This window comes from Siniperca chuatsi, linkage group LG15, assembly GCF_020085105.1.
Source record: "Siniperca chuatsi isolate FFG_IHB_CAS linkage group LG15, ASM2008510v1, whole genome shotgun sequence".
NCBI classification, from domain to species: domain Eukaryota; kingdom Metazoa; phylum Chordata; class Actinopteri; order Centrarchiformes; family Sinipercidae; genus Siniperca; species Siniperca chuatsi.
In genome coordinates this window covers 7,999,900-8,027,494 of record NC_058056.1, presented here as the reverse complement: position 1 = coordinate 8,027,494, position 27,595 = coordinate 7,999,900, and the positions used below count along the sequence as shown (strand labels likewise).

The following is a 27,595-nucleotide window of genomic DNA, read 5'->3' as shown; positions in this document are numbered from 1 at the left end:
TTTCCTTTCCTTTCCTTTCCCTTCCCTTCTTTTCCTCTCCTCTCCTCTCTAGAGGAGCATAGTGCTATGTATTTGATGGTACCTAAACCACTAGACAGCTTAAACCTGCTCAGGGTGAAGGGGAAGGGTCTGAAGCAGAAGGTCCTTCATGCTAGCTGTGAATGGTATGCTTTATAGATAGAAACTCAGTTTAGATCCTATTCCTGATGTACTTAGATATCATCTTTAGATCCAATGGCCACAGTTTTTCTATTTCTAGTCTAGTTTCACAGTAGCCATTGCAGATATTTTTCCAAATTTTACATTTAAAAAAGCCTAGTAAGATAAAAATGCATTTACTTCACCTGCTGAAGTTGTGATGGAGTGATGTAGCTCTGGATTAATTTGGAGCTAATATAATGGTAAAGTCAGATTCTTGTTGTCTGTAAAAAGATCTGTGCGGTCACATTATTCTTTAAATTATTTTTAACCTGATAATGTGGCACCACGGTGCTCAATATCAAGTGTTTTAATCAGTTTTAATCAGGTTTGGGCAAATAAAGTCAGTATTTTGACAGACGATCTTGCAGTGTACAGTTTCAAAAGTCTGATCTCTTACCTTTCAGTCCAGTAAGGATCATTACTTCTACAGTATCTTATAACTCGAATCTGAATGGAGCTTCTCGTACTCTCATTGCTGAACAAAGACCAGAAATAACCAACGAGAGCTGAGCTCCAGGATAGAATCAGCTGACATTGAAAGTGTAGATCAAGAGCAGCTTGTGTGGCATCAGGACTTTGCTTTTGTGTTATCACTAAACTCAAATAGTTGTCAAGCACGTGTTGCCTTTACAGCAGACGTGTTTAGCAAAAGGTAGGTGTTAAACATTTGATGTCAAGACAAGTTTCTTTATAGAACTTTTAATGACACATACAGTCTCCGAGGGCCTCACAGGGAAAACGTCGTAGAACACAACATGTGGCCTGCTTGTTCAGACTTTTTGCTTGTATGTTGCAGCTCTTTCTAGCTGTCTGCCTGTTGTCCCGTCTGTCTGTGTGTGTGTGTGTGTGTTTGTGTAGTCAGCCTAAATAGAACATTATGGGATATGATGTAACTTTTTTGGTGTCCCTTCATCCTTTTCTGCTCTTATTTACCTCCTCCCTCCTCTCCTTTATCCCTGTCTCCCCCATCCATCCACCCTCCTCACTCCCCCCACCCCCACCCCCCCGTCTCTTCACCTCACCCATCCTCCCGTCACACTTTCCCCTTCCTCCTGCTCCTCCTCCTCAGGCTCCTGCCTAGAGATTCTTCGGGGAGAAAGTCCGGCTCTTGGGGAGGCCGGGAGCGACTCGGCGTCCCCAATGTCTCCTCGGACTAGCAAGAGCCGCATGTCCATGAAGCTGCGACGCTCCTCTGGATCGGCCAATAAGACTTAAGCTCTCGAGATTACATGGCGTAGTCCGAACTGACACCTCATGTCACTTCGTGTCTGATCAAGCAGTCAGACTCTTCCTCGAAAGATGTTCCTCCAGAGGAAATTTGGTCTACAGTTGTACTTAAAAGTACAAGAAATCAAACATGTCACACATTAAAATTAACTGTTGTGGGGGAATTCACAGGTATTTATTTTCAACAGGAAAAATGATGGGTGGTGTTATGAGGAATGAGCCTAATCATCAAGGGTGACTTTGTCTCAGCTCATCCTATCTCCCCCAGCATGCTGCCGTTCTGATCAGACACTGGCCTCTTATGTACAGAACGCTTAGTGGCACAGTTGTACTCTCAAAAACACATGTAATAGTATTCTGTGGACTATATTATACTGTAACTTTTATTTTGAAACTGCTCACAGCTACTGAATATATCCTTAGCTTTGCTCTAAAACAAAAACAGAAACCAGCTGAACCAGTGCTGCAGCATGCTGATCTTTGCCACAGTAGAAACAGCTGAACAGGCGCAGCCGAAGCAGTGCAGTATTAGTTCAGAATGATCTGTGCCATGTTAGAAACTCCAGTGTAACCAGGAGAGAGTACATTCAATGAGATCAAACTACAGAAAAAAAAGAGAAACAAAAGCAGAGGCTCGTCAGTCTCTGTGCGTGTTGTTGAACATTGCTTTGGGGAATCTGTATATTTGTACTATAGTCAGTTCATGTGTGTACAGACAGAAACATGAGTTTTGATATAAAAAGAATGAATCCAGAGTGAATGCACCGATAGTGTTGCACGGAGAAAGCGAGATAAAAGTCTATTTTTGTTCTCAGTACAGCATTAGGCCAATAACGATAAGGGCAGGGGTCGGTTTCTATTCCGTCGTCATATAATGTAAATAGAAATTCATTCATTTGCTAACAATTAAAAAAAAATAAAAAACTGTCGTCGTGGATGTGGCAACGCTCTCTAGCCAAAAATATTCTCTGTGTTGGAATCGAGAAGAAAATCCCCTCCTTGAGCTCATGGGACTGAAAGCTGACCCTTTGAGTGAAGCGACGTGAGAAACAGTGTTAAAGTAACGAGGGAGGGATTATTTGTCTCTCGTAAAGGAGAAAAAAAGCGTTCTCTAGAAAATTAACAAGACATACTGATCAAAGAGAAAGCACTTGATATATAGAGTTTAGTTTTCACTTTTTTTTTGCTCATGCTGTAAAATGTGGACAAGCACTGATGTTCATTGCATTTATTTTCCTTGTCGTTGCTAATTTCTGAAAATTGACTGTAAAATGTTGCAAGAATGTTGCTGTATTTTTAAGTTCAGTGTCACTGTGTCATCTGATGCAACTACAGCTTTTGTTTCTTTGTTCCTTTGACTATATATATTCTGTATATCTATATATGTTTGAGTATAAAAATATATATATATATAGTAGATATATGAATATCTATAAGAATGTGTACAGTGTGAGGGGAGGCTTGTTGTGTGTATATACTGTTATGTGAGAATAGCTGCCAAAGCCAAACTGCGGTTTCACCTCAGACCGCATATCCGCTTAAAATGGGTTGACACTACAAGATTTTATGCCTCAACTTTTTCATAACCAGTTTGCACTTCATTCTCCAGGAATTTAAAGGTAATTTCATTTTAGCTCAAATATTCTTCTATACTGTTGATTGGGAAAATTTGAGAGGGGGGCGTGATAACAGAAGTTTTAGGTCATCATTTTCCTCGTTTTTTTATTGTTTGACATATTGCTAAATGAGGCCCAATGTCTTTTGAGGCAGGTTTAGTTGTCGACTGTTATTGGTTGTGAGGACGGAAGGAGGAAAAAGTGCACAAAAGAGGGACACTGTAGATCCAAGGCCAAAGAGGGAGAGAAAGAGGAAAGAGATGTCAACTTATTGTCACTTAGATTTGAATAGTTTTGTGCTTTCTTTCTGTCTTTTTTTTTTTTTTTTTTTTGTACTCCGCTCTTATATTTAGACTCATCCCAAGTTCCAGTTCTGGATGGAGGGGATCCGCACGTAATCACATTTCAGAAAATGTAACACTACCATACATGATTTTGTATGTATTTAACGTCCTCATTTCGGCACTCCTCACATCAGCTCAGCTCAAATAAAACTGACAAGGTTTCAAATTAGCTTACATTGTTTAAGTACGTCAGGTTTGTCTTTAGAAATGTCACAGCTGTGGTTTTCCGGGGTTTTATCATGATTGAACGTTCTTCCGTTTATTTTACATGATGGTTTGTTTTCCGCATGTCTCCCTTATTTCCTTTTTCCATGGCCTGATCCCTGGTAAAGGAAACATACATATATGAAAGAGCTGTATTTGAAAATATAGATCTGGGATTAAGGTTTAGCATTATGCTTCACTACTTGAAGTAAGTGTATTCACAGCTGTATTTTTCTGTTACTGTATAATTTTTATTTCAGCCATAGATCTCTCTGTAGAGAGGAAAGGGATGGGGTTGAAATTGTTAACTTTTCAAAATTTGCCATTGTAAAGTGAGGTCAAATTCATGTTGTTAGTTTGTGTGTGAATATTTTAAGTCCGCTGAGATTTGAGCTGACTGCAGCTCACCTGCCAGTCACTGACTGTGTCTCAGTATTGCTTGGTTACATCCTGTAAACACTTTGACAACCTGAAAGTGTTCAGGCTACAAAGTACCTAAACCACACAGCAACGCCCTGTTTACACTCCGTTATACTCTTTGGATTAAAATACCAGTGACTCCACATGATTACTGGAGTCAGGATGCTGCTTTTATGTCCCGTGGAAAAGATGGGACATTTCATACTTCAAATTTGTTTTACTGATTTTAAAAATACTCCTGAGGATTTCAGTGTTTGGCAGTGAACTCAAAATGATCTGCTTGCTCAACTAGACTGAACTCAGTTGCATGACTCCATGAATGTATGTTTGTTAAGTTTGAAAACCCTGATTAGCAGCAACCAAAATGTATAGAAAACCTAAGTTACCCAACGCCTTTCAGCATTATAACAAATTAATATCATCCACCGTGAGGACTGTCTGTCTGGAGGATTTTGATTTCAGATCGATTCTTTCCTCTGCAGCCATATCAACCGCAGAAATGTCCCTACTTAAATAAAAAATGTGGAACTTCCGTGTCGATGGATGCTCTGAACGTGAGGGCTGTGATGGACATAGGTTCAGCTGTTGTCCAGATGTCAGTTTGGGGGCAAAGCTGATGTATGTAACTACTGACTGTACATACTGCATGACACCAGTTCAGTACAAACTGCATGTGTTGATCATGTAACAGCTGTATAACAACACACACGTGCGCTCGCTCACACACACACACTCCTCAAACTGTTACTGTCAGAACTGTAGTGTGTAAGCGTATAACGTCTGTTTTGGACACAAGAGAGCGTTGATGTGCGATGATGGAATTTGACAATAAAATTATTCATACCACTGAGTCCCGGACCGATTCATAATATATTGGGCGTGTGTGTGTGTGTGTGTGTGTATACACCACATTAATAAGTTGACAGGGCAGGACTCCTCATTGATCATACTGTATTAACATTTATTGACAATAATTTAGAATAAAATTCACATTCAACTTCAAACATATCAAAATAGTCCCGTATAGGCTTCATAGAACCACAATTACATTTTTAGCATGATGAAGGCGTCTAGTAAATATTTCAACAGTAATTTATAATCAAGAAAGACAAAAGACTTTTTTTTTACTAGCAGTACCAACATTAAATGTTCCATTTCTGTATCAAAATATTTTATAGCTGAGAAGTTACTGGCACATTTACTATAAAAGGCATATTATGGTCTTATCTGATTTTCTCTTTTTGTTTTATTGTTTTTCTGTATTGTTCACTGTACATGTCTTTGAAATAGAGTTAGAACACCGATTCTGTCTCCAGTTCTTGGGGGTTAGGAAGGTCACTTTCTAAGTGTAATTACAGGTCACTACATATTACACCAGTAAGTAATGTAACGCGCTAGACTCCTCCTGAGCTTGAGTATAATCTGATTACTTTGCCACAGAAATATGTTGACCGTGAGTTTAAATGTCTGCCACATGGAGAGAGGACTGTGTCAATCATTGCTTCAGTATATGCAAAATGAGTTCCTCTCACTCTAGTCATAATCAAAATGCCCTTTCTGGCAAACTTCAGTCCATCCTCTCAGGTTTTCACTAACTAGAACAGCTGAGTTTCTGTGTTTCAATGTCAAAATCATTTACGGAGTGCCGGGCGTAATATGAGAAGATGCAGGAGAAGCTGAAAAGAGATGGCATCCTCTGTGCCAGTACAGATAAGGACATATATTCTCTGTATGAGAATAGAAATATAGAAACACTGTCTGACTCATGGTTGTTTTACTGACTTTATCCCTTATGACAACAAATTAAATATTGAGAGATAATGTGTTTTCCACTAAGGACTTCAGTTTAAAATGTCTAACATAATAATCCTGCTGTTTATTAAATGGATTAAGGGGAACATCTTAGATCTGTCCAATGAATGGAAATGTCCCTTTGTTTCCTCAAAGAAGCAAGCTAGTTTTGCTCATTACTGTAGTATTACAATCCCGCCTGTTATAACGGTTGAACGACCTGTGGAGAAAGGTCCGTTTGTGTGTGCGGACATGCTTTCAGTACCATGGACAGGGGTTGTGTTTTATTTGTGCAATGTTTGGTTTCGGCACCATGGACAGTTCCGGTTGAACTGACAGCGTTACATGTAATTGTCTCGTTTCAGCGACACAGAGACGTTTTGTTTGCTTTTGGTTTTATCGTTATCAGTTTCATGACCATGGACAACGTTTGCACCGTTCTACCGTCCGCTTATCATACTTGCACCTTTGTGAAACAACTTAGAAGTCAAGATGCTTACTGACCTTTAAACAATAGGCACAGTGAGTCAACCGTAACCCCCATCCTGTAACACCCAGTGATCAACGTTTTGCTTTTTGACCACAACTGAAACAATCAGGCCTCAGTCTGAATTTACAGTGGAACCACAGCTGAAATAAATGGGAATGGAAGCAACTAATAGCCCCTGTTGATAGGTTCCCTGTAATGTCAACCAATGACTCCAAATAATCTGTTGGCTTGTTTGAGTGTGTATCTCGCGCGCGTTTCATGGTCGCACGGTCATCTGCAGCAGCATCACCTGCCGGTTCTCGGTGGGATGGGACTTGTTGATGTGTCTCGCGAGCCCCGGGGAGCTGAAGAATGTGGACGGACAGTGTTTGCACGTGAAGATCTGCTGCTGATCGCACTCCCCGGTGCCGCTCTCTTCTACCTGTGTGTGGAATACGTCTGGTCTGAGTCCTCCTCCCAATGCTCCCGCCAGTAACTCGTCCCTCATCGTGTGCCACAGACGGTGCTTGTCCCTGATTTCAACCGACGGGAAGCGCGCGCCGCACAGGTGACACAGGAACACCTGGCTCTGTCCGCCACTGGTCTCGCGCGCCTGGCCATAAGGTGATGGGGGCGAAGACGCTCGCGCTGTCATCTCGTGCGTGGCCAGGTGTTTCCGCAGGTAAGCCTGTCGGCGGAATTTCTTCCCACAGTACCGGCATTCGTACACTTCTTCCTCTGGTAACGACTGGACAAACGGTAAAGGAGGATGCGGGAGTGACGGCGGCTGCTGCTGCTGCTGCTGCGGCAGGTCCGCTCGCTCCTCCGGGTTGCCGTTTAGCAGAAGGAGGCTCGGGGGTGGGCTGTCTGCCGCTCTCACTTGCTGCTGCTGCTGCAGGTCCAGACAGCTTTCAACCGTGTTCCGGTAATGAATTGAGGAATCGTAGTGAGGAGGCGCGAGGCTGTCGCTGTCGGGGCTGTCCCGAGACCGACCGTGGAGCAGCAGCAGGGACGGCTCGCGCCTGATGCGGGAACTGTCCTGCGCTCCGTGGTGCTGATTAGTATTTATGCGCAGCAGCTCGTTCTCTTTGCCCTCCATCTCCACCGGTTGCCTCTCGTGCTGAATGAGCCCTCGGGCCTCTTTTAACGGCTGGCTCTTGTTTGTCAGAGTCTCTCCTCCTTGGTTGTTTACCGGACGAGGTTTGTGCCAACGGCGGTGGGAGGCCAAGTTGGCGGGACAGCTGAAGACTTTGTCGCACTCGGGACACCGGTACTCCACGCGCACTATGCGGGAGCACTTGTGCTGCGCGAGGGAAAAAGGGTCAGGGTACTCCTCTTTACAAAGTTGGCAGATGAACTCTCCCAGCGGCTGATTCCCGGTGGGAGCAGACGACTTCTCCCGCTGTCTCCTCAGCTCGGGACTCTCCTTCTTGATCCGCAGACCCAAAACCGGCGAGGTCGTGACCTCATCCTCGAAGTTAAGTTTCCGGTTCACTTTGGGTTTCTTTGGGTGGTTGCCCACGGACTGTTTGTTGTGTCTGTTGCTGTTCAGTCGTTGATCAGGTTCAAGGAACGAGCGTTTTCTCGCTGCGTGATGCTGCTCCTGGCTCATCAGTGTCAGTGGCGGGAACAAGTGCACATGACCCATGTTCGGCTCGTATTTGTCCTTGTGACCATAGGACGGCGCGTGGCGGCTGCTGCTCGCGAGGAGCCTCTCGATAGAAGCGGACACCGAGGTGGGTGTGGAGCTCACCAGGAACGGCAGCTCCGGTAACTCCGCCGGTAACTGCGACACTGGGGATGATGTCAGGCACCTGCCGGGGAACAACGGCTGCTTCTCTCCTTCCTCGTGCTCGTGCCCCAACAGTCTCGTGCCGACCGGTTTAACGGGGCTGCAAGACTCCGTTAATGTCAAGTCGCGTGGAGGTGGAGGTGGAGGAGGTGGGAAGAAGCAGGTGAAATCACTATCGGGAGTCAAAACGTCCACCTCACTCAACTGCTCCTCGGTCTCCGGTAACTGCGCGCGTCGGTCCGCCTCCGCCTCCAGCGCGGACTCCACGTGCGGGCTCCACGCCTCTCTGACACCGGCGGAGTCCTCGCGGGACACCGGGAGCAGTCCATCGGGGCGTTCAAACGGGAAAACATTCAAAACATCGTTCTCCTTCACTGCCTCCGGTTTTGTCACTTCAGAGTTACAGTTGTTCCTGCCACCGTCAAATGTTACAGGTTTGTTATTACTGTTACTTCTTGACCGGTATGAAGCCGAACATCGCCGGTTTCTCTTCACCAGGAATCCTCGAGGCATGGTGATGATGATGCTCGGCGCGTGGCACCACGAGGCGGAAAGAACAACAACTCTTGTCTCGAGCCCACTTTCAAGTAGAGCTTTGAAGTGGTGAAGAGAGAGAGAGAGAAAGAGAGAGAGAGGCAGAGAGGCGCGCGCAGGTGTGATGAGAGCACGAGAGAGACAACAGCATCCGTGGTGCGCGTGTTCGTTTTCATCCATTCTCTTTCTCGCTCACACACGCGCGCTCGCACGCACACACATTACACTCTTGAACAATGAATTGTCGCCTACATCCAGTACCCCCAAAATGTTAGGCCTATTAGTTTTTAGCAGTTGTTTTTAATTAAACATCCGACGTAAACACAGGTTAGTCCTGCCTACATTTTGGGGACAAAGTGGAGCAACGACTAATGACTGAAAGCGTTATATAGTCACTGGGATGAATTCCTGAAGGAGATTCGATCCAGTTTAACTCCCAATATGACTTCAAAATGCCATATTTCTATTTATAAGAATAACTGCTAGATGAAATGTGCACTCACTTTTAAATGTTGAGTCTGGAATTATGAGGTCCAGTGAGACTTTTCTAGTCAAATGTTGAGCTATCAAGCCACAATGAACATGTATGCTTATCAAGTGTTTTAAAGAAGCTTTTGGAGTTGAATGCCCTAAAATAAACAGTTGGTGTCTCATGGGACACACTGTATAAACCATATACACTAAACTATATTTTCTGTAAGTTGATACTTATATGTGACCTTTGTCATATGACGTTGTTTTAACTGTTGTTGGTCTGTGATGTCATAATGTAGCTCACCTGGTTCCTTTTGAAATAAAAACTAGCTGCAAGTCTTTGATAAATATGGTTAACATTTTTGAGAACTGCATTTTTTTTTTACCCTAATATTTTTCATAAGGAAATAAGTCGGTTTACACATCTCATTTAAACAGGAAATCAAGTAGGCAACAAGGACGTTTGTGTTACATTAAAACATAAAGTATTATTATTATTTACAATAACTCCACTCATTGAATTGTTTTACTCAGTAGAATTCAAGGCTTTTTAGTAGTGCAATTTAATAGTCGTGTAATTTCTATCAGCCATTTTGTTTGCTGGGGTGTGAAATAACATATTGCTGTTGTTCCGATGTTGATGAGCCTCTGCCACTGATCTTTTCCTCTTATTTCTAGAAGCCTGTCACTTGTCATCGGTGAACATTCAAATGTATGTATTTTCAAGAAAACCTGATCAGATTTGTGTGTTGGAGTCAATGCAATTAGAAAACCGCACCCGTGGGATACAGATACAGATCATATCTTGTTAAGATTACTAATGACCGTTTCTGTCCTGCTGAAGTGTCTGATTGTCTGTGTCTTTGTTGGTGATGGTGGGAATACCTCGGACATAGCTTTCCCTCTGCTTGTGTGTGTGTGTGTGTGTGTGTGTGTGTGTGTGTGTGTGTGTGTGTGTGTGTATTTGTATTTGCACGCGTGCATGTATGCGTGGCGTTATCTCCCCAATAGAACAGAATGGCAGTGAAAGAGTGAAGGACAGAGGGGGAGATGGTCATCTGTGTGTGTGTGTGTGTGTGTGTGTGTGTGTGTGTAGGGACTATTCACACCCGTCCTCCCACTAGAAGCTGCTCTGGCTGATAAGAGATCGGAGGGAGATTCATCCATCCATCCATCCATCCTCTCCCTCCCCCGGGCTAGACCGGCACCTCTGCGCGGGCCAGGCGGTCTATAGCTCGGCCAGTGGGCTTAGGCCAGCCGGCGTCGCTCCCTGGAAATCAATCAAGGCGGATGAGCGTGAGAACGAGCTCGAGGGTCGGGCTGCTGGCTTGACGAGGGCCGCCTGGGGAAAACAAATGAGAACAGAAATGAGATGGGCGGTGAAGGGTCTAACACTAAAAACTAATTAAGCACCGAGCTTCCCGGAGCTTTAGTTTGGTTGTTTTTCACTGTAACTGTCAGCTAATGTCTCCCACAGAGAGGAAACCTTGACCCAGGTTCAGCCTTTATTGACCTGACTGACTGAAACAGTAGGCTAAACATGTGAGTGGCTGAGGCCTCTGCTTTTGTAGCCTCATTCGGTTTCATTTCATCATACATTTTCTGTCAGAAAAAATACAGATATACAATGTTAGGAATTACTAAAATAAAAATACTCATGGTGTCAAAATAATGAGAAACTAATTCAAAATTCGGATTTTTATCTCATAATGTCCACTTGCTCTTTGACCTAAAAAACTGTGATTTAATTCTCCTAATTTTGACATTCAGATTTTACCTGGTGGGTGTGTACTTCCGCATTATGATATCATACCACATTAAGTTAGGCATACATTTATATGGCACTGCTCCACTGCTCCATGTGTCTCTAATATACAAAATATTCCATTGCAGTATCCTAGCTACACTATTTTCTGTTTACTGCAGTAAATAGATGTGTCCACTGTACACTTCAGCCTTAAAAAGAATTCTTAATAATAATTAGTAATTGGGGAAAAATATTTTTAGTTCACATTGTTGGTTTTCTGCAATTGGTTGCAGGTCATAGTTTACCCTCCTTTAATTTTGCCACTACACTGCAGATTTGCCATTCAATAAATGTCTGACACATCATTTTTGCGGTGCAGTGTAAAATTCCAGTTTAATTTAAGTTTAAACCCTGAGGTGATATAACAGGCTGTTCAATGTCTTTGACGCCATGATGGTGATGTTGTTGTTTTTTTTTTTTTTTTGTCATTTACAGAATAAGAACATATTCGCTGGAAAGTTTGTGCACATCATATGATAACATTCATTACGTAAGAAAGGGCCAGATAGAACAGGCAGCTCTCAGTAGTTTTAAAAACTAAATGTTCTCAGTCAATGTCCTGTAAAAAAAAAATATGGATCCACAGACCGTCTGCAGAGGCTGTTGGCTGGAGGACATGAAGTGTGTGTTTGTCTGTGTGTGTCTTTAGTTTGCATCACATCAGTGGTCAGTGAGGTGGATAATCCTCCAGACTGCTGAAAATGACTCTATTGATCTGTGCTTCTCAAGTCACAAGCCTTTAAGTATTGCAGTATTATACAGCTTAGCTGTCTGTCTGTCTGTCTGTCTGTGTTTACATGGAGTTTACATCTTAACTAGGAAGATGGGATGTGTTTGTGTTTGTAAATGACTGCGTCTGTGTGTGTGCAGAGCCAAATGTCTGAGAGAAAAATAAGGAAACCAGCCAAATTGAGACATTTCACTGGTTCTCACCTAATTAGGGGTCTGGTAGTTTAGTTTTAGGACTCGAGTTTATAGTTAAATGTAACATTAGGAAGGTGCTTAATTTAGCGTCAAGAATTGGTTTAAATCTCTCTTTCGGACACACATACAGCCAGCAGGCTGTTTTGGTGACTGAGCTTCGTCGGTTGCTGCAGGGATTATTATAAAAACATAACCCAGGTTAAGCATTGCTATACTGGTTTACACTCTGAGATTAATAATACTGTCTTGATTAAATGAACTCATTCATTAATGCAATTTATTTCTAAGAGAAGTTAATGTTCAATAAGACAAATAAAAGATCATACAGACACCCAGCCATCAGTCGGTTTACAGTCTTGCAAAAAGGCTTTGTATACTACAAAATGGTTCCTTAGGCATTTCACGTAGCCAAAGTATTTCTTAGAAGCAGAAAACATAGAAAGCTTCTCTCTGTCTACATACACACTTCTACATGTGAGTCTTGTTGCTATAATGAACTTAAACAAGTTTGAAACTCTCCAAATCAACCACAGTAAAAGAAAAGGCCGTTTTTTTTTTTTTATTGGCTTGTTGATTGAATCAAAGTGATGAGAAACTACACACCGAAATCATCCACAAGTCCCTGTCAATTCATCGGTCCTGTGCTGCATGCTCAGACTTCATTACCATATTGAGAGTAGAAGGCCCCAAGCTAACTCTTCAGTGTGTACACTCTGTTGTGTGACAGACGACTGTCATAGCTCAATAAAGTGGTCGTCTGTCGCCATCTAGTGGTGCAGATTCCTAGGCCCCGATGGATTTAACTTTCTCGGATTTAATCTAACATGATGATGATGATGAGGCCGAAAAGTGAGCCTTGAAGTTTAAATTCCGATGTAAGCCAGCCTCCACCCTGCTGAAGTGTCCTTGAGCAAGACAAGTGATCTCTTGATCAATCCTTACCAGCCGTGGAGGCTGCTCCTCCGTGACTGGCGGTGACCTCTGACCTGGGCAGCCACTGAGAAGCTCAGATCATCACGTCAGATGAGATCATCCTTCCCCTGTCTGCACATTTGGATCCTTGGTTAGATTTCATCTCCAGGAAAGAAACATTTGAGTCCGGTTGCCTGTTGCCCACTAGGGGCACTGAATAACAGGAAACCGGGGCTGTGAATGTGTGCAGGATCATCACAATTTGCACTGTTTAGCAACTGTTTTTAAGGAATCAAACACTTTAACAAAAGGGAAGTCTGCACTGCTGACTGCATTTACCCCCACAGCTCATTCAAGCACACTCAGCAAAACTCAGGAACATCAACAAATGAGTTAACAACACTACTGCAAAGTAATGAGAGCTAAGTCCAGCAGTGTCTTCTGGTTTTCTATTTATATTCTCTTTAGCAAGTAGATTTAAAAAAAAAATGGAACTGCACTGGTTGCAAATTTGAAGCTGCAACTGTTGGAACATTTTACACACGACATTTCTGCACAAAGTGGAACATAAAATTTTGTGGATCAATTGAACGCATTTAAAATGCAAGTAAACGCAACTTAATGATTTTTTTTAAAAGAATATCTTAAAATATATTTCAGATCTGTTGATATGATCTGAAAGACACACAGGAGGATAATCTCTGCCTGAAATGCATTTTGACCACAGCTCTGCACACTTGTGAATCCAAGTTCAGAATATTCTTCTTTTTATTTGTAGCACTTAATAGTAAAGAGTCATTTTGCATCCCTTCTGTTTGAAATAGAGATGTACACTGAGGGAGTGGACTGAAACAAGAGCAAACATTTACACCACAGGACTGTAGAGTCCTCTGGTAAATATGCCAGAAAGTCTGCCAGACGAGAAGTCAGTCTGCAGTCCGGTACAGGAAGCAGGAAACAGTGAAAAGGGGAAGCAGGTAAAGAAGCCGGTGGAAACAGTGAAACCCCACAGTGTTTCAGAGTTCACGGGGGGTTTTATGTCTCTGGCATGCGTCTTGGTCTTAACACACTCTTACGTTCAGAATGTGATTTGATGACACATTGTCTGACCCTTTACTTTAACATATTTTATAGTGTGTGTGGCTGATTCACGGTGACTCATTCTGCGTTGCACATGTTTGGTCATGTCCAGAGCGCTCAGGGATTCCCGCAGACACACATGCGCACGTGCACAGATACTGTACACGCAGGTGTGCGTACAGTCACGTATGTGTGTGTGGCTCTTCTTCCAGAGGAGATTCAGTAGAAATAGTGCAGCTCACACAGTGAAGCTTTTACACATCTTCACGCTCAGTGATAACGCAAAGACTTTAAAATGCTGGAAATGTATTTGGGTCCAACATCCCAAATTCATCATACATATAAAAAACCTTTTTTCTTTTAAAAACCATTTAGGATGGTTAGTAGTATATTTAAAAAAAAGCTTTAAAAGGACCCATTATGTGGTTTGAATTCTGATTTTGTTTTCAACTGGTAAATACAGTATCTCAGGAGGATCATATAGGTTATTTTTTATTTCATATACCAAGTGAAACTTTTCAGCCTCTGCTCTACTCACACATGCTGCACAGTACAGTGAGCTGCATAATAGTTGTGCTGAGTTGGTTCTGGTTTAAAGAAACCAGCGCTAAGCAACATTGCCTGTGCAAAACTGAATGCCAGGAACTGGCAGTGTTAGTCCATTATGCCAATATTATTTTACCGCTTTCGTGTTTTCTTTTGTGTGTGATCAGTGTGTTTTCATTGTTTTTACTGTTACCGAGAGAAACACTGAGGTGAGAGATTGGGATGCCAAGAAAAATATCTGGCACTCATTTCAATTCCGTTCATTTTGTGTACTTTGTTCCAGTAAAAGTTAAAATTTAAAAAAAAAATACATTTTTTATATAATCGTAGTACACAAGTACTATTCGCACACAATGCAAATCACAAAAGGCACACACACACATGCATGCTTACACTTACTGTGCGTCACATACAACGAAATCAGCATAATCCATTCTCAGATGTACAAATAGAACATTTTTACAGTCAGTTGAAAGATCTGCTGGGAAATACACTGCAGCTAGTTAAACAGTGGCAATGTGTTAAACTAATTGTGGTTTTGGAGAACAGAGATTTACCTGAATGTTAATGACACACTTGTATCATAAAGACAGAGCTTATCAGAGACGCCACCTCAGTTTCTGTTCCCCATGTTTTCAGCACATGCCAACCATTAATAGATAATCTGGGCAAGTGTTGATGACTCAGGTTACATTTTGAAAAGCCAGCTGGGAGACACCCCAGATAAAAAAAAAAAAATCCAGGACCATTTCTTACTTTTGCAAGTGTAGTTACTTCCTTCCACGGCTAAGGCTGCTAGGAAAAGGTTTAGATATTTGTTCAGCGTATTAGAATATTTCTGTACTGTTTTAAGCATCAGTTGTTTCAGACTTTCATGTCAGTTACCGTAATGATGCCGAGTTGCGCCGGTTTCATCTGACTGGTTTCCGGCCAAAATGATTCAGTACTACTGACTCCATCAGCATCATTTACACATATCTGTATTTAAACAGAAAAAGATGCCCAGTGCTTCGTGTCAATGCCCAACACTGTTAATCTTTATTGTTAATCCACGTGGATGTCACACTTTAGATTGGTTTGATTCCTCGTCAGGACCTCAAACGCTGTTTGTTTGTACAGCACTGTCCAGAAAAGTAGACATAAAGAGAAGCTGAAAAGAAATGTAAAAATAGACTTATTCATTCACAAATGGAAAGTTGAATGAGGTACGCTGGTGTAGAGATTTGGCAGACTTTTCTTATATACTTGAAATATTAAAGTCCTTCTGTCTAAAGTGTTGTGCAAATGTGTGTAACTGCCTTGTTCCCTCCTTCGTCTCTAGGTCTTCCAGCCTGCTGTGTGCATTCCTTTCCTCCATTCATCTGCTTTATTCTGGTTCAAACAGGGGTCTTGTTTTCACTGTGATCAGCTGTGGGTGTGAATGCGCCCTCTCTCTACAGTCTTTTCATTCTTGCTTCAGAAGCTGATATACAGAAGCAGGATGATCCAACACTGTGCAACATGGTAAATACCTCAATGTAGTTCATGATGCACACTATTCTGCACAGCTGTTTTTAGGCTGAAACACTATGCATTTGCCTGTGCGTTTTCCTGACCAGATTCCTAATATGGTGCTCAACAGTTGCTTACGTGACAGTAAAAATGTGCTGAGAGCGAAGCCTGAATCTCCCAGTCTAACTGGTCACACGGACTGAACAATGGGAGGTAAAACAAGCCCGGAGTTTCCCTCAGGCCTCCAGAACATCACGTTCAACTCGATGTTTGTTTTTAAAGGGATAGGTCACAGCCTCGTGAAGTCTCGCGGCCTTATAGAGAACTTGGAGTCCTTCCATTTAATCTGCAAAGGATCTGAAATGAGTGATTTGATAAAGGGTTATTAGAGGCGCTGTAACAGAATCTGTGGGAGTTTAATCCACACACACACACACACACACACAAATAAAAAATCAGTAATAGCGTCATTCACTATGTTTAGAAATAGCTGGCAGGATGTCAAGCTTGTAAATGTTTGCGACCTCTGACCTTAATGCTTGCAAGAACTGATTTTGCACAAAATCAATTAGCAATTATGTATGCACTGGAATTCCGATTCCTTAGAACAGACACAAGCATAAGGCACATATTATTTATTATAGCGATATCTTTGCAACATTGCAATCGCACTTGGAAGTTTTGGAGGAAAGTCCTGCGCACGCTGCGCCCCTCCCACCCGCTCACACGCTGAGGGTCTGCCGAGCAACATTTCCTTCTGCGCTACTGATTCAGCGGGGACCTGCTAACCAAAGCGCACTTTTAGGACTTTCCATGCGTCCAACCCTCACTCATGTCAAAACAGAAACTCTTTAATGCGACAACAGGCGCGGGACTTTAGTGTTTCCCCCCGCTTGTAGAATTAGCATTGCATTTCTTGAAGCACCGGTGTGGCTTTAAGGCTGATTGCTTCCTTGTACTTTTGGCCAGGTCGACTTAGAAAGTGCATATTTTTGATTAAATGCTGCCTAATTTGCATAATGACTGAGAAGAATGTTTTCAAAGTCACTAGTGATTTTAAGTTTGTGGTGCAGACTAGAGAGTTATGGAATATCTCTAGAATGCATATTTGTTGTGGAAATGTGCCATTAAAAAAAAAAGTCCAAATACTTATGTAAGGACTGAAATACTGCAGAAATGTATATTTTAAGTGCAGCAAATGTAGCCTGCAAAATTAGAGCTAAACTTTGCTCTCTTGGTGACAAACTGAGGGGTGTTTATATAAACTGTGTTTTTATATGTGTCTCGATAGAAACCCCCTCTTGGAGCCAGCAATCTGTATGCTGTGTTATTCTAAGTGACAGTTTTCTGGAAATCCCCCACCTAGTTGTTAGCTCCGCCCCACTCCACTGCAGAGGGCATTTACAGACTGCTGCACAATTCCGTCAGAAGGCAATCAAACGCACCTCGTCTCGAACAAGAAACCACCATGGACCTCCACCGGACCAGTATATTAAACCAAATGGATTACAGTCGGGAGTCTAAAGAAGGGAAGCCGTCTCAGTCGACCGAGGAGCGGCTCGACAGCGGTTTGGACTCGCTGAAAGAGGAGGAATACCAGGCTGTGGCGGCCGAGATCCGTCGATTCCAGGAGGAATGCGACCCGCCGCAGCACAGACAAGCTCCCGCTGTAACTGGAGAGCTGCACGAATGGAAAACACAGATCACAGAGGACGGAGACACGTAAGTCTGACCAGGAATAACGTTACAGAGTTGAGCATGGGGATATTTATGAGTTTCCGCAGGTATAGCTAGGCTAGTAGTATCGCCTGAGTAGGCCCAGCTCGGGTCTTGGGAGGTAATTTGATCCCTTTCCTGTGGGGAATGTCTTCCTCTAGCTTGTCATTACAATTCATAGGCCCAGGCCTAACTTAGTCCGGGCTGGCATTAAGCATTAAGGCTTATACAAGTACGCTGCTGAAGCGTTAACAATACACAGAAACGGTGTCCGGTTTGATAATGGGTCTAGCTGTGGTCAGGCACGGCGGTACAGGACGTAAACAAAAGGCTATTATCAGGAGGGAATCTATTATGGCCGCGGGTCAGACTGGGAAAGTCCCGGGCGCGCCGCCAAGGAATCTGACCGACGCGCGCTCCCGTGAAGCGAGAAGAAGGGGGAAAAAAAAAAAACTAGAAAAAGTACCTTTTTTAAATTACACAAACGCAAGTGTGTGGAGGTTGAGGGCGAAACTCTGCCCTGAAATAGGTGTCTGCGGGTTGTGTTGCTGTTATAAAACCAGGGGGGGAATAACACTGAGTGCCTCCTTATTTTTACTATGACACAATTCATCTGCCGAGAAATATAGTTCAAACTCAAAACATTATTGTAACTGTTCTCAGAGCACGTGCATAAATGACGTGCTGTTGGGTGAAAGTTGAACAGCGTGACTTTTAAGTAATCAGAACCGAGGACCGGAACTGTCTCACATAAAGCAATGAAGCTTGAAACCACGTTAGAGTGACTTTAACCAAAGGAACATATGCTTAAAGCCGCGCCAGAGCAGGGGTTCTCAATGTGGGGTCCAGGGGTCACTTCGGGTCATCAGCAGCTTCTAGAGGGGTCATTTTGTATTTATTTATTGTAATGACATTATGCCTCACATCAAGGGTAAAACTGAGACATGCAAACCTCCGGAACTGCTGCATTAAAGAATCCCGAGATGTACTTTAAGTTCGTCTTTGAGGATTATACTTCCTGCTGGTTTCTGATGGAAATCCTTTATTTTATTTTTATTTATTTTTTTAGAACCATTATATACAGTATAACGTTTGTGTTGTCTCCTTCAGAGGACATTGGTATAAGTCAAACATAGGGTGCTCAGCATTTTCAGGCCTGATTTCTAAATTCTAAAGTGTTAAAATCGAATTAAAAAAAAAAAATCACTTGTAACATGGCCTTGATTTAGCATAAAGTAACTACTTTTCTATATTATTCTGCATTTTAAACCATATGTTTATCATAGAACCATTAGATATTAGGCCAGCTTCTCGCTGTTCAAAGGTAACAGTATTTGATGTAGATGAAAATGTCTTTGCTCACAAAACTGTCGATTTGTGTTGTGTACAGTATGTGTATTGTAACAGGTTTTCTACCTTCCCTCTCTGTCTCTACAGGCTGCTCCACCTGGCCATCATCCATGAGGCCAAGGACTATATCAGAACAGTGATAGACCTGTCCAAGAACACAGACTTCCTCAATGCACAAAATGACCAGAGACAGGTACGTGAGAGCTGCCTCTGAAGAGGATTTTTAAAAGAATTTTGATGTCTACTCAGGCTCATCTTAATCATCTTCCCCTCTAGGCTACTCATTCTTTTTACTCACTCTATCTAGACTACCCTTTCCACCAGGCTGTACAATAATCAAAATGAATATGAAAATGCCTGCTGACTCAGTAACTCACCGGTCTTTTCCCTGTTTCTCCCACCATAGACTCCTCTCCACTTAGCAGTAATAACGAACCAGGCGGATGTGTGTCGGCGTCTCCTGGTATCCGGCTGCGACCCCACGCTTGTGGATGACAGCGGGGACACGCCTCTTCACATCGCCTGTCGCCATGGTAACCTGCCGTGCTTCAGCGTCATCACACAGAACTGTCAGCCGGAGCATCTACACACGGTGATGGCTGCCTGCAACTATCATGGTAAGACTGTAGTACAAGAACTGTGTGTTTTTCCTCAGCTGACGTGGTTTTGACTTTTTCTTTCTTCCTGTTCTTAACCCACTTCTGGGCCCAGCTGAGCTTTTACTTTTTAGAACATTTCTGGTGAATGCTTCAGTTGTCGACATTAAAACTATACTTGTTTACACGCTAGGGAAGAAAAATGTTTCAACATTATTAAAATATTATACTCTGTAGCAGTTGTGGTGATTTCCATTCTGTGGTGGCCCACCCACCCTGCATGGAAACAGACGAGACACTGGCCAGTCTGCTGCTGGTCTTAACTACTATTTAAGATGGTGGGCGCAAAAAGAGTAATTTCTGCTGCCCATTATCCCTGAACACTATGGTTAGGAGGAAGGAAACATTTAAGCAAGCAAGGGGAATGCCATAGCCATTCATGCCATCACATCCTGACGAAAACCCATCTATTACATGGCACATAATGTTAGATGCTAAGGCTCCGAATAGAAATGTGGATGGCTTCAGTTTTAGACTGGTGTGTAGACAGTTTTAAGTATGGCTTTGTTGGCTGGTTTGCAGATTTATTTGGAGAACCAAACAAAAAAAAAAACTGAACTCAAATGCTCTTCGTAAATATTAATTAATTTGAGACCCACCTTTTGGGTCCTGGACTTCTCCAAGAAAACTGCAGGTATAAAATAACATATGCTGGTCTGGTGTCAGTTGATAAGCTCTGATGTTTCATTTTTGCAGGTCAGAACTGCCTCCACCTGGCCTCAGTTCATGCTTTCCTCTCACTGGTGGAGAACATGGTGGATCTAGGAGCTGACATTAATGCAAAGGTAAACAACACACACACCTCATCCATATGTGAGGATACACACTTTATATACTCACAGAGTGTAGAATTACTAACAGTAGCTGGACCCATACATGAAATATATGTGCATTTCAAAATGATGTTATGGTGACAAACAGACATTTTGAGGACCAGCAGACACCCACTCTCGTTTTGTCATTTGCACTTGCCCCCCTGGTGCTAATAATATCTTGTGTTCTCTCCCTGTCCTATAGGAGCAGCGTAACGGTCGCAGCGCGCTGCACCTTGCTGTGGACCAGCAGAATCTCTCACTGGTCAAACTGCTGCTGAAGAAAGGAGCAGACCCCAACCTCCTGACCTCCGGAGGCCACACTCCCTACCATCTTACCTACGGTCGCGACAACGACGACATCAGGAAAGAACTGTACTCGCTGACCAAACCCGACCTGAGGGAGCTGCCTGACAGCGAATCAGACGACAGCGAGGAAGAGGAGGACGAGGAGTCTGATGAGGAGGTGTGTGTTGAAAATGCAGAGCTTCCACTGTATACATTCAGAGTTGCTCACTGGCCAGTGTATAACCATCTTTCTTTCCGCCGCGTGTCTGTAGGTGTGTTATGACGACATTCAGTGGAATGGACATTAGCAGGAAACGAGAGAGAGAGGGGAAGTTACAGAGGCAGGAGGCTGCGATGATGACTGTAAAGGACAAGAGAAATGGCTCGGCATGTCTACTGCTTCCTGCAATAACGTCACATGAAGCCCGATGGCGTGGGCGACGCGGCACGGGCGTGACCGCTGACAAAACAGTTGGACAGGCAGCTGCAAAGGACAATCACACAGAGACTGATGGCCGAAAAAAACCAATGAGTCCGCTCCAGGCTGCGGGAGAGCAAACACGCGCTGAGATGTGAACACGACACATTATGATGGGATTGCTGTATGATAAGAGGATTGCTTGTATTTTGTGGCAAATCATTTGTCGCAAAAACATCCATCCACACAGATGTACCTGCAACAGCTCTGTTGTATGATATTGTAAATGCTGTGTATACAAAGATGTATTTTTTAATGGAAGCTGTGAATGTGTACAGTTGAGCAGGTTGTATATGTCAGACAGCAAACAGTCCAGCACACTCCAGTTAAATTAAAAACACTCATATTTAACAATAAAAACCTGTGTGACTGTTTTTGTACAAGAATGCTTACACGCGTGTACATTAGACATCATAATCTTGGTAATATCACTATAAAGATCGTACAGAACCTAGTATATAATTAGCAGTGCCTCATAATATTACGAGGCTGCAATTATACAGGAATTTACTTTAACCACGTGGCTTCCTGCTGCCGTCAGTCTGTCTGTACTTATATAAATACATCCATCAAGGCATGACAGCGGAGTTTCAGTTCTGATCGGCTGCCTTTTTATGTTCATATAATGCATGTCACGTTGGAAGGTGCCAATAACTCGCTTCCACTGAATGAGGAACTGGCAGCCACTTTAATTCCTCCTGCTGGGTGTGGGTGTGTGTGTGTGTGTGTGTAGAAAGAGATAAGAGGCACAGGGAAATTGTGTGTGTGGAATGATGCTGATTGCTCTGTCATCTATATCAGGAAGTTTTTGAGAGGGTGGGGCTACAGAGGAAGGGACAGAAAATTCCCAAGCACAGAACACTCAGCTGCTTGTGACATTCCTGCTTCTCATTCCTCCAAAGAAGGGAATCTCCGCTGAATAACAGGATGCTTCAGTCGGGGTGACGGGGAGGAAGGGCGTTTTACTCAAAGTAAAATAAACATCAAATGTCAGTGTTACATTTTTACGCAGTTCTATGATTGTATTGCAGATTTGCCCTCCAAATTCATCAGGTCAATGTCAAGCAGCTCAGTGTGTTAGCTTTACGCACTAATGGAGACATCAAACATAACAGCTGTAAATAAAATGGATTGTACAACAAAATGCCAATATAGTTTAAAAAGCTGCCTGAAAATGAGAGTAAAAGCATCAGAGATGTACATATGTGGCACATTGTCAGTTTTACATCCAAATGATACCAGCAGTTCTAGTATAGTGATATTTCTCCCCTTGATTCATACTCCAGCACTTAAGACTTTTCAGACTTTACCCAGCTCGTATTAATGTAAATAAAAATAACTACAATCCATATAAATGACATCTCAGTGAGCTGTATTTAGCAAACATTTTATGTCAAATTGTCTTACAATAACATTCACAGCACAGGAACTATTAACCCGACAGATACTCTAAAGACCCTTCCAGCACAGGCACAAACATGAACTGAATGCCGTGAGATTAATGTGAAGGCTAGAGCACCCCAAGGTCAAATATGTAAAGAAAAGGAAACAGAGACTTAGGTGTTCGTTAAAAACATCGCGTTTAATAGAAGTGCACTAACATACACCAATGGCAGAAGAGGGGAGGATGATCAAAACACAAAAGGAGAGAATGAAAAAATTAGAGACTTCCCATTGAGGTTGACCTGAGCAGACTTTAACAGGGGTGTGACGATGATGACTGTCATACTGGGAGAATTCCCACAGCTGTTCCCTGGGTTATCACAAAGTACATCAGAGCATAAACATCCTGTAACTAAAAGTGGAGAGGGGAGACTTTAGAGCAGATGAATAAAATGAGAGCGATACACATTGTGGCAGCCCTGAGTAAAGATTGGAAGCACTGTTGAAATACAGTGACTCAAGAAGACAGAGGACCACCAGGTCCATGCGAAGTAAGAGGTATTGTGCTGTAGTTGTAGTGTTACCACACCCCCATCTTCCAGTCTGCTCATGTCACACACATCAACTGAAGTCATTTGGGCTGAGCTCCATCCAGGGAGGGCACTGTGGCACCATCAGTGTCCAAGAAGCAAATCAGACTGATGTATCATATGGTGGACTGATATGAATGTCCAGCATATTTCTAGGCTTTGTGACATTTGGCGGCTGCCTGCAATGAGGATGTCTCGGTGTGGCTAGAAGGAAATGCATACGTGGATAATATTGTGTCCAGTTAGGTCCTGGCTATGACCAGAGAGGATGGAGGAGGGGTAAGTGCCAGCACAGATGGGTAACATATTCTACCCACCTGGTAAAAAGGACCATATTGTTCTTTATTGTTCATCTTTTTGTTTTTCTCAGCCTCATGGTGTAGTACCACCTCTCCTCTGAACAAGATGATACCAACTCCAACTCCATCTTCCTTCTACGTGAGACCTTTGTGTGGAGGCGGTGGGGTTTTCTGGTGTTACCGTTCATCATCCTTTTCAAGTAAGAAAAGTCGAGTAATGCAGACGGCAGCAAAATGGCTGCCAACGTTCCTCACTCTCTCTCAGACAAAGCCACCAGGTGAACATCGATCTCAGACTCTGACAGAATCCTGGAACACAAACACACAAGTAAACGGTCATAATTTTTGTTCGGCCAGATTTTGTAGGCCTTATACACACGTGGGACGTCTTGAGAACACATTCAACCGTGTAAGCCCTTACTTTGATCGTTTCCCAGGTTTTAGTTTTAGGGAATTTCTATTACAACAACTAGTCTGTTTTTAAAAATAACTCTGATGCATTATTGACAATGCCAACACATTACCATGTTTTAGTGATTTAGCTTTTTTTCCGTTTCAGCACAAAGATGCAAGACTTTAGATGCAGGAGCAATGGTATCTGTTCAGAGCTGCTTGTTTTGTTGAACGGCAAAGCTTTTTTTCCCCTTTTTGTTTATTTTTTAAAATGTATCCAGGAAGCTTGGCTAAGCTTGGCTAAATCCATCTGCCTTTTTCAGAAACGCCCTGACTCACTCACTTTTATTCTGCAAAACCCACATACAGCAGCAGCTGGGCAGTGAAAAAAGTCCACCTGTGGCCAGGATCATAGTCCCTACTCTTGGCTATCAAGTTATTTTCTCTCTTTGTGTCAGGAAAATACTCACTTGAATCTGGATTCCTGTGTAGTGACAACGCCCACCTCCAGCTCCGAGGGCTTCAAGTCGATGGACACAACAGTTGACAGACATGAGATAGCCGTCTGTTTTGAGAAGAGAGGGGGGGTTGTTGAGAAGCAGGAAAGGAAGGAGAGAAGAGGAAAATAAATGAAACATTGCATCTGAGAAATAAACAGCAAGGAGCTCATAGTGTCAAATAATCTAGAAAGAGGGAACATATTGTATAAATATATAAGGGATGCTTGTATTTGTTAATGGAGTCACTAAGTAATAACTGAGTGAATGAAAGCCTATGCTTACACCACATTACATTACAAATATGAATATACACCAGGGTTCTATAATAAGCACGGGAAGCTTGATAACACTCTCGTAAATCTTTGTGTATACAGTGTGTATATATATATATATATATATGTGTGTGTGTGTGTGTGTGTATCCCTACCTCTATAGTCTGCTCATAGGTCCAGTCCAGTTTCTTCTTGACTTTCTTCTCTAGGTAGCTGGTGGCCTCATTCTGCTTGACTCCAGCTGCTGTGGCCTTAAAGCCACAGTAGTAGCCGGCTGGATCACACTTATACAGCTGCGGACCCAACTCTTCATCCAGTCCGACCACTATCATACCTGGAGGAAGGATGCAAGACACAAGGGAATGAAGACAGGACAGTAGGAATAAAGAGAAAGAAGCAATGTCATCTATTTAAACATCTGGTTTATGCTCTAAACGGCACTTTGAATAATACATTTTGCTTTTGTCTAAAAAAATTTAAATCATTGGTTAGATTAAAAGTTGCCTGTGGGCCTATAAACAGTTTTAACAACCTTGTGCAAGAACATGAGGGCTTATCAGTTTTCAAAGATAATATGTAAATTGGAGCTGAAGATAGCAGATATTTTGTGCTGATACTCAAAATCAAGCTGTAACGAAAAAACCCTCCGAAACACCAGTTACACAATAATGGAACACTAAACCTTTTCATAATAACACTCTTGCAAAAAAATGGTATCAGTGTAGATCCTAATCCATCACGCAGTGATGCTAAAATAAAAGCATTCACTAGCTCTGGTCACAGAGGAACATATATTACTTTGGAAGTGGATGACAATGAGTGATGAATGAGTGAACAGGTTGTTTTGGTTAAAACCCTAGAGAGATGGCCTACAGGTAAAAGAGTCCGAAAGGTCGCTAATTCGATCCTCGGCACCATCAGGAGGGTGTATTCCAGCTGTGAGCTGGGGACTGAAGAGTGGCTGGTATCACGTCTGCCTAAGTGCCCTTGAGCAAGGCACCGACCTCTCTGATGAAATGCATATGTGTGTGGGACTGTATGTATGTGTAACTAGGAGGGATATGCGAAAAGATACATTTCAATAGACAATAAGTCAATCTTAACATAAACACTCATTAGGGATATGTTTCTGGCATGCACACTACTCACAGCAGCCTAGAGGCCTCATCTCAGCATTCTGTGTGTAGACTTGGGAGATGTCCGCCATGCGTTTGCACAACATGTCCACAGGAATCTCATAGCCGTACTTATACATCCAGTTAGCTGCTTCATACCGTGCCCTCTGCACCTGAGACTTGCTATCAGCTGGAGGGACGAAGAGGCAGAAAAAGAATTTCACACAAATGAATTTAAGAACCGACAAATACATGAATGAACATAACACAGTCAAGTTGCTTCAATTTTTTTTATTTTTTTTTTTACAGTGAAACAATATGATAAACTTCTTTATGTAAATGGATCCATGAGACGACAGGAGTACTAGAGATGGATGATTGATTACTCTCAACATGGTTGTCAGACAAGGCAGTCACTGATCCAATTACATCACTTGAAATTACTGCTATAAAGACTCCGGGCTGCTCTGGCCAGCTTTGGAATACTGAAGGTATGAGCTACAGGTTAGAGTTGTAGTTTTCCCTTTTTAAGGCACTTTTCTCCAGGTCTAAAATAACAGCTGTGGGAATTTGTTACTAACAGTTATTGTTGACAGAAACCTTTAACACTCAACCATTAAATGGCTCAAAATATGGGGTATTCACCATCAGTTGGACAAGACATTGCTTACCAGTCATGCCAGTCATAACGCAGCCGATGTTCTCCGTAATTCTGAACAGATGTGTGACTGTCAAGGCATCCAACAGCTTGTCCTGAGAAAAATACGAGACAAAGGAGAAATGTACACCACATACTCCGCCAGTAATGCAACCACCATAATGACAGCTGTGGAATCTGACCACATGCTTTGTGAAGACACAGAAACACAAACTTCTGTGTGTTTATAATGTATACTCACTGGGACTTTCTTTTGTGTGACGACCACAACACAGTCCTTGCCTCTGACCGCTACGGAGGTCAGTCCTCCCTGGTTGATGGCTTTGAAGGCATACTCTGAAGACAAATACAAGGAAAAATAAACACATGAGCTACAAGTGTGCACTTCAGACTTTTAACCACTGTGGGCTAACTATATATATATATATATCTTAAAATCAGGAACCAAGCTAGCTAGTTGTTTTGCATGTAATTGTACATACACATGACTTATCTATGTATTACACAATGTATGTAATATAACCTTTGTAACACTGGGATACAGGTATTTTAGTTTCACAGGTTTTCTTTTGACAAGGTCTGTCCCAGGTCTGAGGCTAACATTTACTACAGCTAAGTTATAATGACTCGTTTACGAGAACGACTATTGAAAATTGTGAGAATAGGGGTAAACACCCTTCCTAACTGGTTGTTGGAATATCTGACTAAGGAATCCAATTAAAATCTAATAAAAATATGTATATAAACATTAACTTGTGGTAGCACTCCACAGATAAAATAAGCTAGCTAAGGTAGTGTCAGCTAGCACAACTACAACACAACGAACCTAGTTAGTTCATTATTACTAAACCATATACAATATATATATATATATATAACGTTAATCATATATTAATTGCTTATTTTGACCTCACCGCGATGTACTGAAATACAATTCTTTCTAAATAACACTTAACTATGACTGGACTAGCTAGAAAGTGCTGGCTAATGTTAGCCTGTTAGCTAGTAGTGATGACAGAGCAGCTTGAGTTTTGTTCATCTTTCACTAACGTTACTTACCGACTTGGTAGAGTCTTCCCTCCGGAGAGAAGATGGTGATATGGCGGTCAAACCCTGCACTTGACCCCCGAGACATGACGGCTGTAAATAACTGAGGTAAACTGGTGTGGACTGAAGAAGTTGAAACTAAACTGAGAGGCAACAGAAGCAAAACATGGCAAACATCTACTCCGGATGTGATCTGTTCGATTAAA

General features: G+C 42.5%; 4 protein-coding genes across 4 annotated transcripts in view; 2 read left to right on the top strand and 2 right to left on the bottom strand.

Annotated features, from left to right (window-relative positions):
• ralgapa1 (Ral GTPase activating protein catalytic subunit alpha 1) overlaps positions 1-4,862 on the top strand; it is a 74,498-nt gene extending 69,636 nt beyond the window's left edge. The window contains 1 exon segment of the mRNA XM_044166560.1: positions 1,271-4,862. Within this exon segment, the coding sequence (XP_044022495.1) occupies positions 1,271-1,416 (146 nt within the window). The 3' untranslated portion in view covers positions 1,417-4,862.
• LOC122861736 (insulinoma-associated protein 2) lies at positions 4,623-12,119 on the bottom strand. The gene has a single exon (XM_044166562.1). The coding sequence runs from the start codon at positions 8,776-8,778 to the stop codon at positions 6,550-6,552; it is 2,229 nt and encodes a 742-aa protein (XP_044022497.1). The 5' UTR covers positions 8,779-12,119; the 3' UTR covers positions 4,623-6,549.
• A 5,096-nt stretch (positions 12,120-17,215) lies between these two features.
• nfkbiab (nuclear factor of kappa light polypeptide gene enhancer in B-cells inhibitor, alpha b) lies at positions 17,216-21,492 on the top strand. Its single transcript, XM_044167624.1, has 6 exons — positions 17,216-17,554; positions 18,986-19,091; positions 19,305-19,515; positions 20,251-20,339; positions 20,572-20,832; positions 20,927-21,492. The coding sequence occupies exons 1-6, from the start codon at positions 17,301-17,303 to the stop codon at positions 20,960-20,962; spliced, it is 957 nt and encodes a 318-aa protein (XP_044023559.1). The 5' UTR covers positions 17,216-17,300; the 3' UTR covers positions 20,963-21,492.
• Positions 21,493-22,693: 1,201 nt separating this feature from the next.
• On the bottom strand, positions 22,694-27,590 carry psma6a (proteasome 20S subunit alpha 6a). Its single transcript, XM_044167625.1, has 7 exons — positions 27,402-27,590; positions 26,584-26,678; positions 26,356-26,437; positions 25,719-25,874; positions 24,725-24,903; positions 24,268-24,362; positions 22,694-23,713 (listed from the first exon to the last, which is right to left on the bottom strand). Exons 1-7 carry the CDS (start codon positions 27,475-27,477, stop codon positions 23,656-23,658), a joined length of 741 nt encoding a protein of 246 aa, XP_044023560.1. The 5' UTR covers positions 27,478-27,590; the 3' UTR covers positions 22,694-23,655.
• Between the last annotated feature and the right edge of the window lie 5 nt (positions 27,591-27,595).

What these genes read in the sequence shown, in the direction of transcription:
- psma6a (XM_044167625.1), bottom strand. Translation starts at nt 27,477, where the DNA reads ATGTCTCGGGGGTCAAGTGCAGGGTTTGACCGCCATATCACCATCTTC. An exon ending in TCACACAAAAGAAAGTCCCA is followed by an intron (nt 26,438 to 26,583) that starts GTGAGTATACAT and finishes TATTTTTCTCAG; the next exon opens with GACAAGCTGTTGGATGCCTT. An exon ending in ACACAGGAATCCAGATTCAA is followed by an intron (nt 23,714 to 24,267) that starts GTGAGTATTTTC and finishes TTTGTGTTCCAG; the next exon opens with GATTCTGTCAGAGTCTGAGA.
- LOC122861736 (XM_044166562.1), bottom strand. Translation starts at nt 8,778, where the DNA reads ATGGATGAAAACGAACACGCGCACCACGGATGCTGTTGTCTCTCTCGT.
- nfkbiab (XM_044167624.1), top strand. Translation starts at nt 17,301, where the DNA reads ATGGACCTCCACCGGACCAGTATATTAAACCAAATGGATTACAGTCGG. An exon ending in ATCACAGAGGACGGAGACAC is followed by an intron (nt 17,555 to 18,985) that starts GTAAGTCTGACC and finishes CTGTCTCTACAG; the next exon opens with GCTGCTCCACCTGGCCATCA. An exon ending in CACAAAATGACCAGAGACAG is followed by an intron (nt 19,092 to 19,304) that starts GTACGTGAGAGC and finishes CTCCCACCATAG; the next exon opens with ACTCCTCTCCACTTAGCAGT.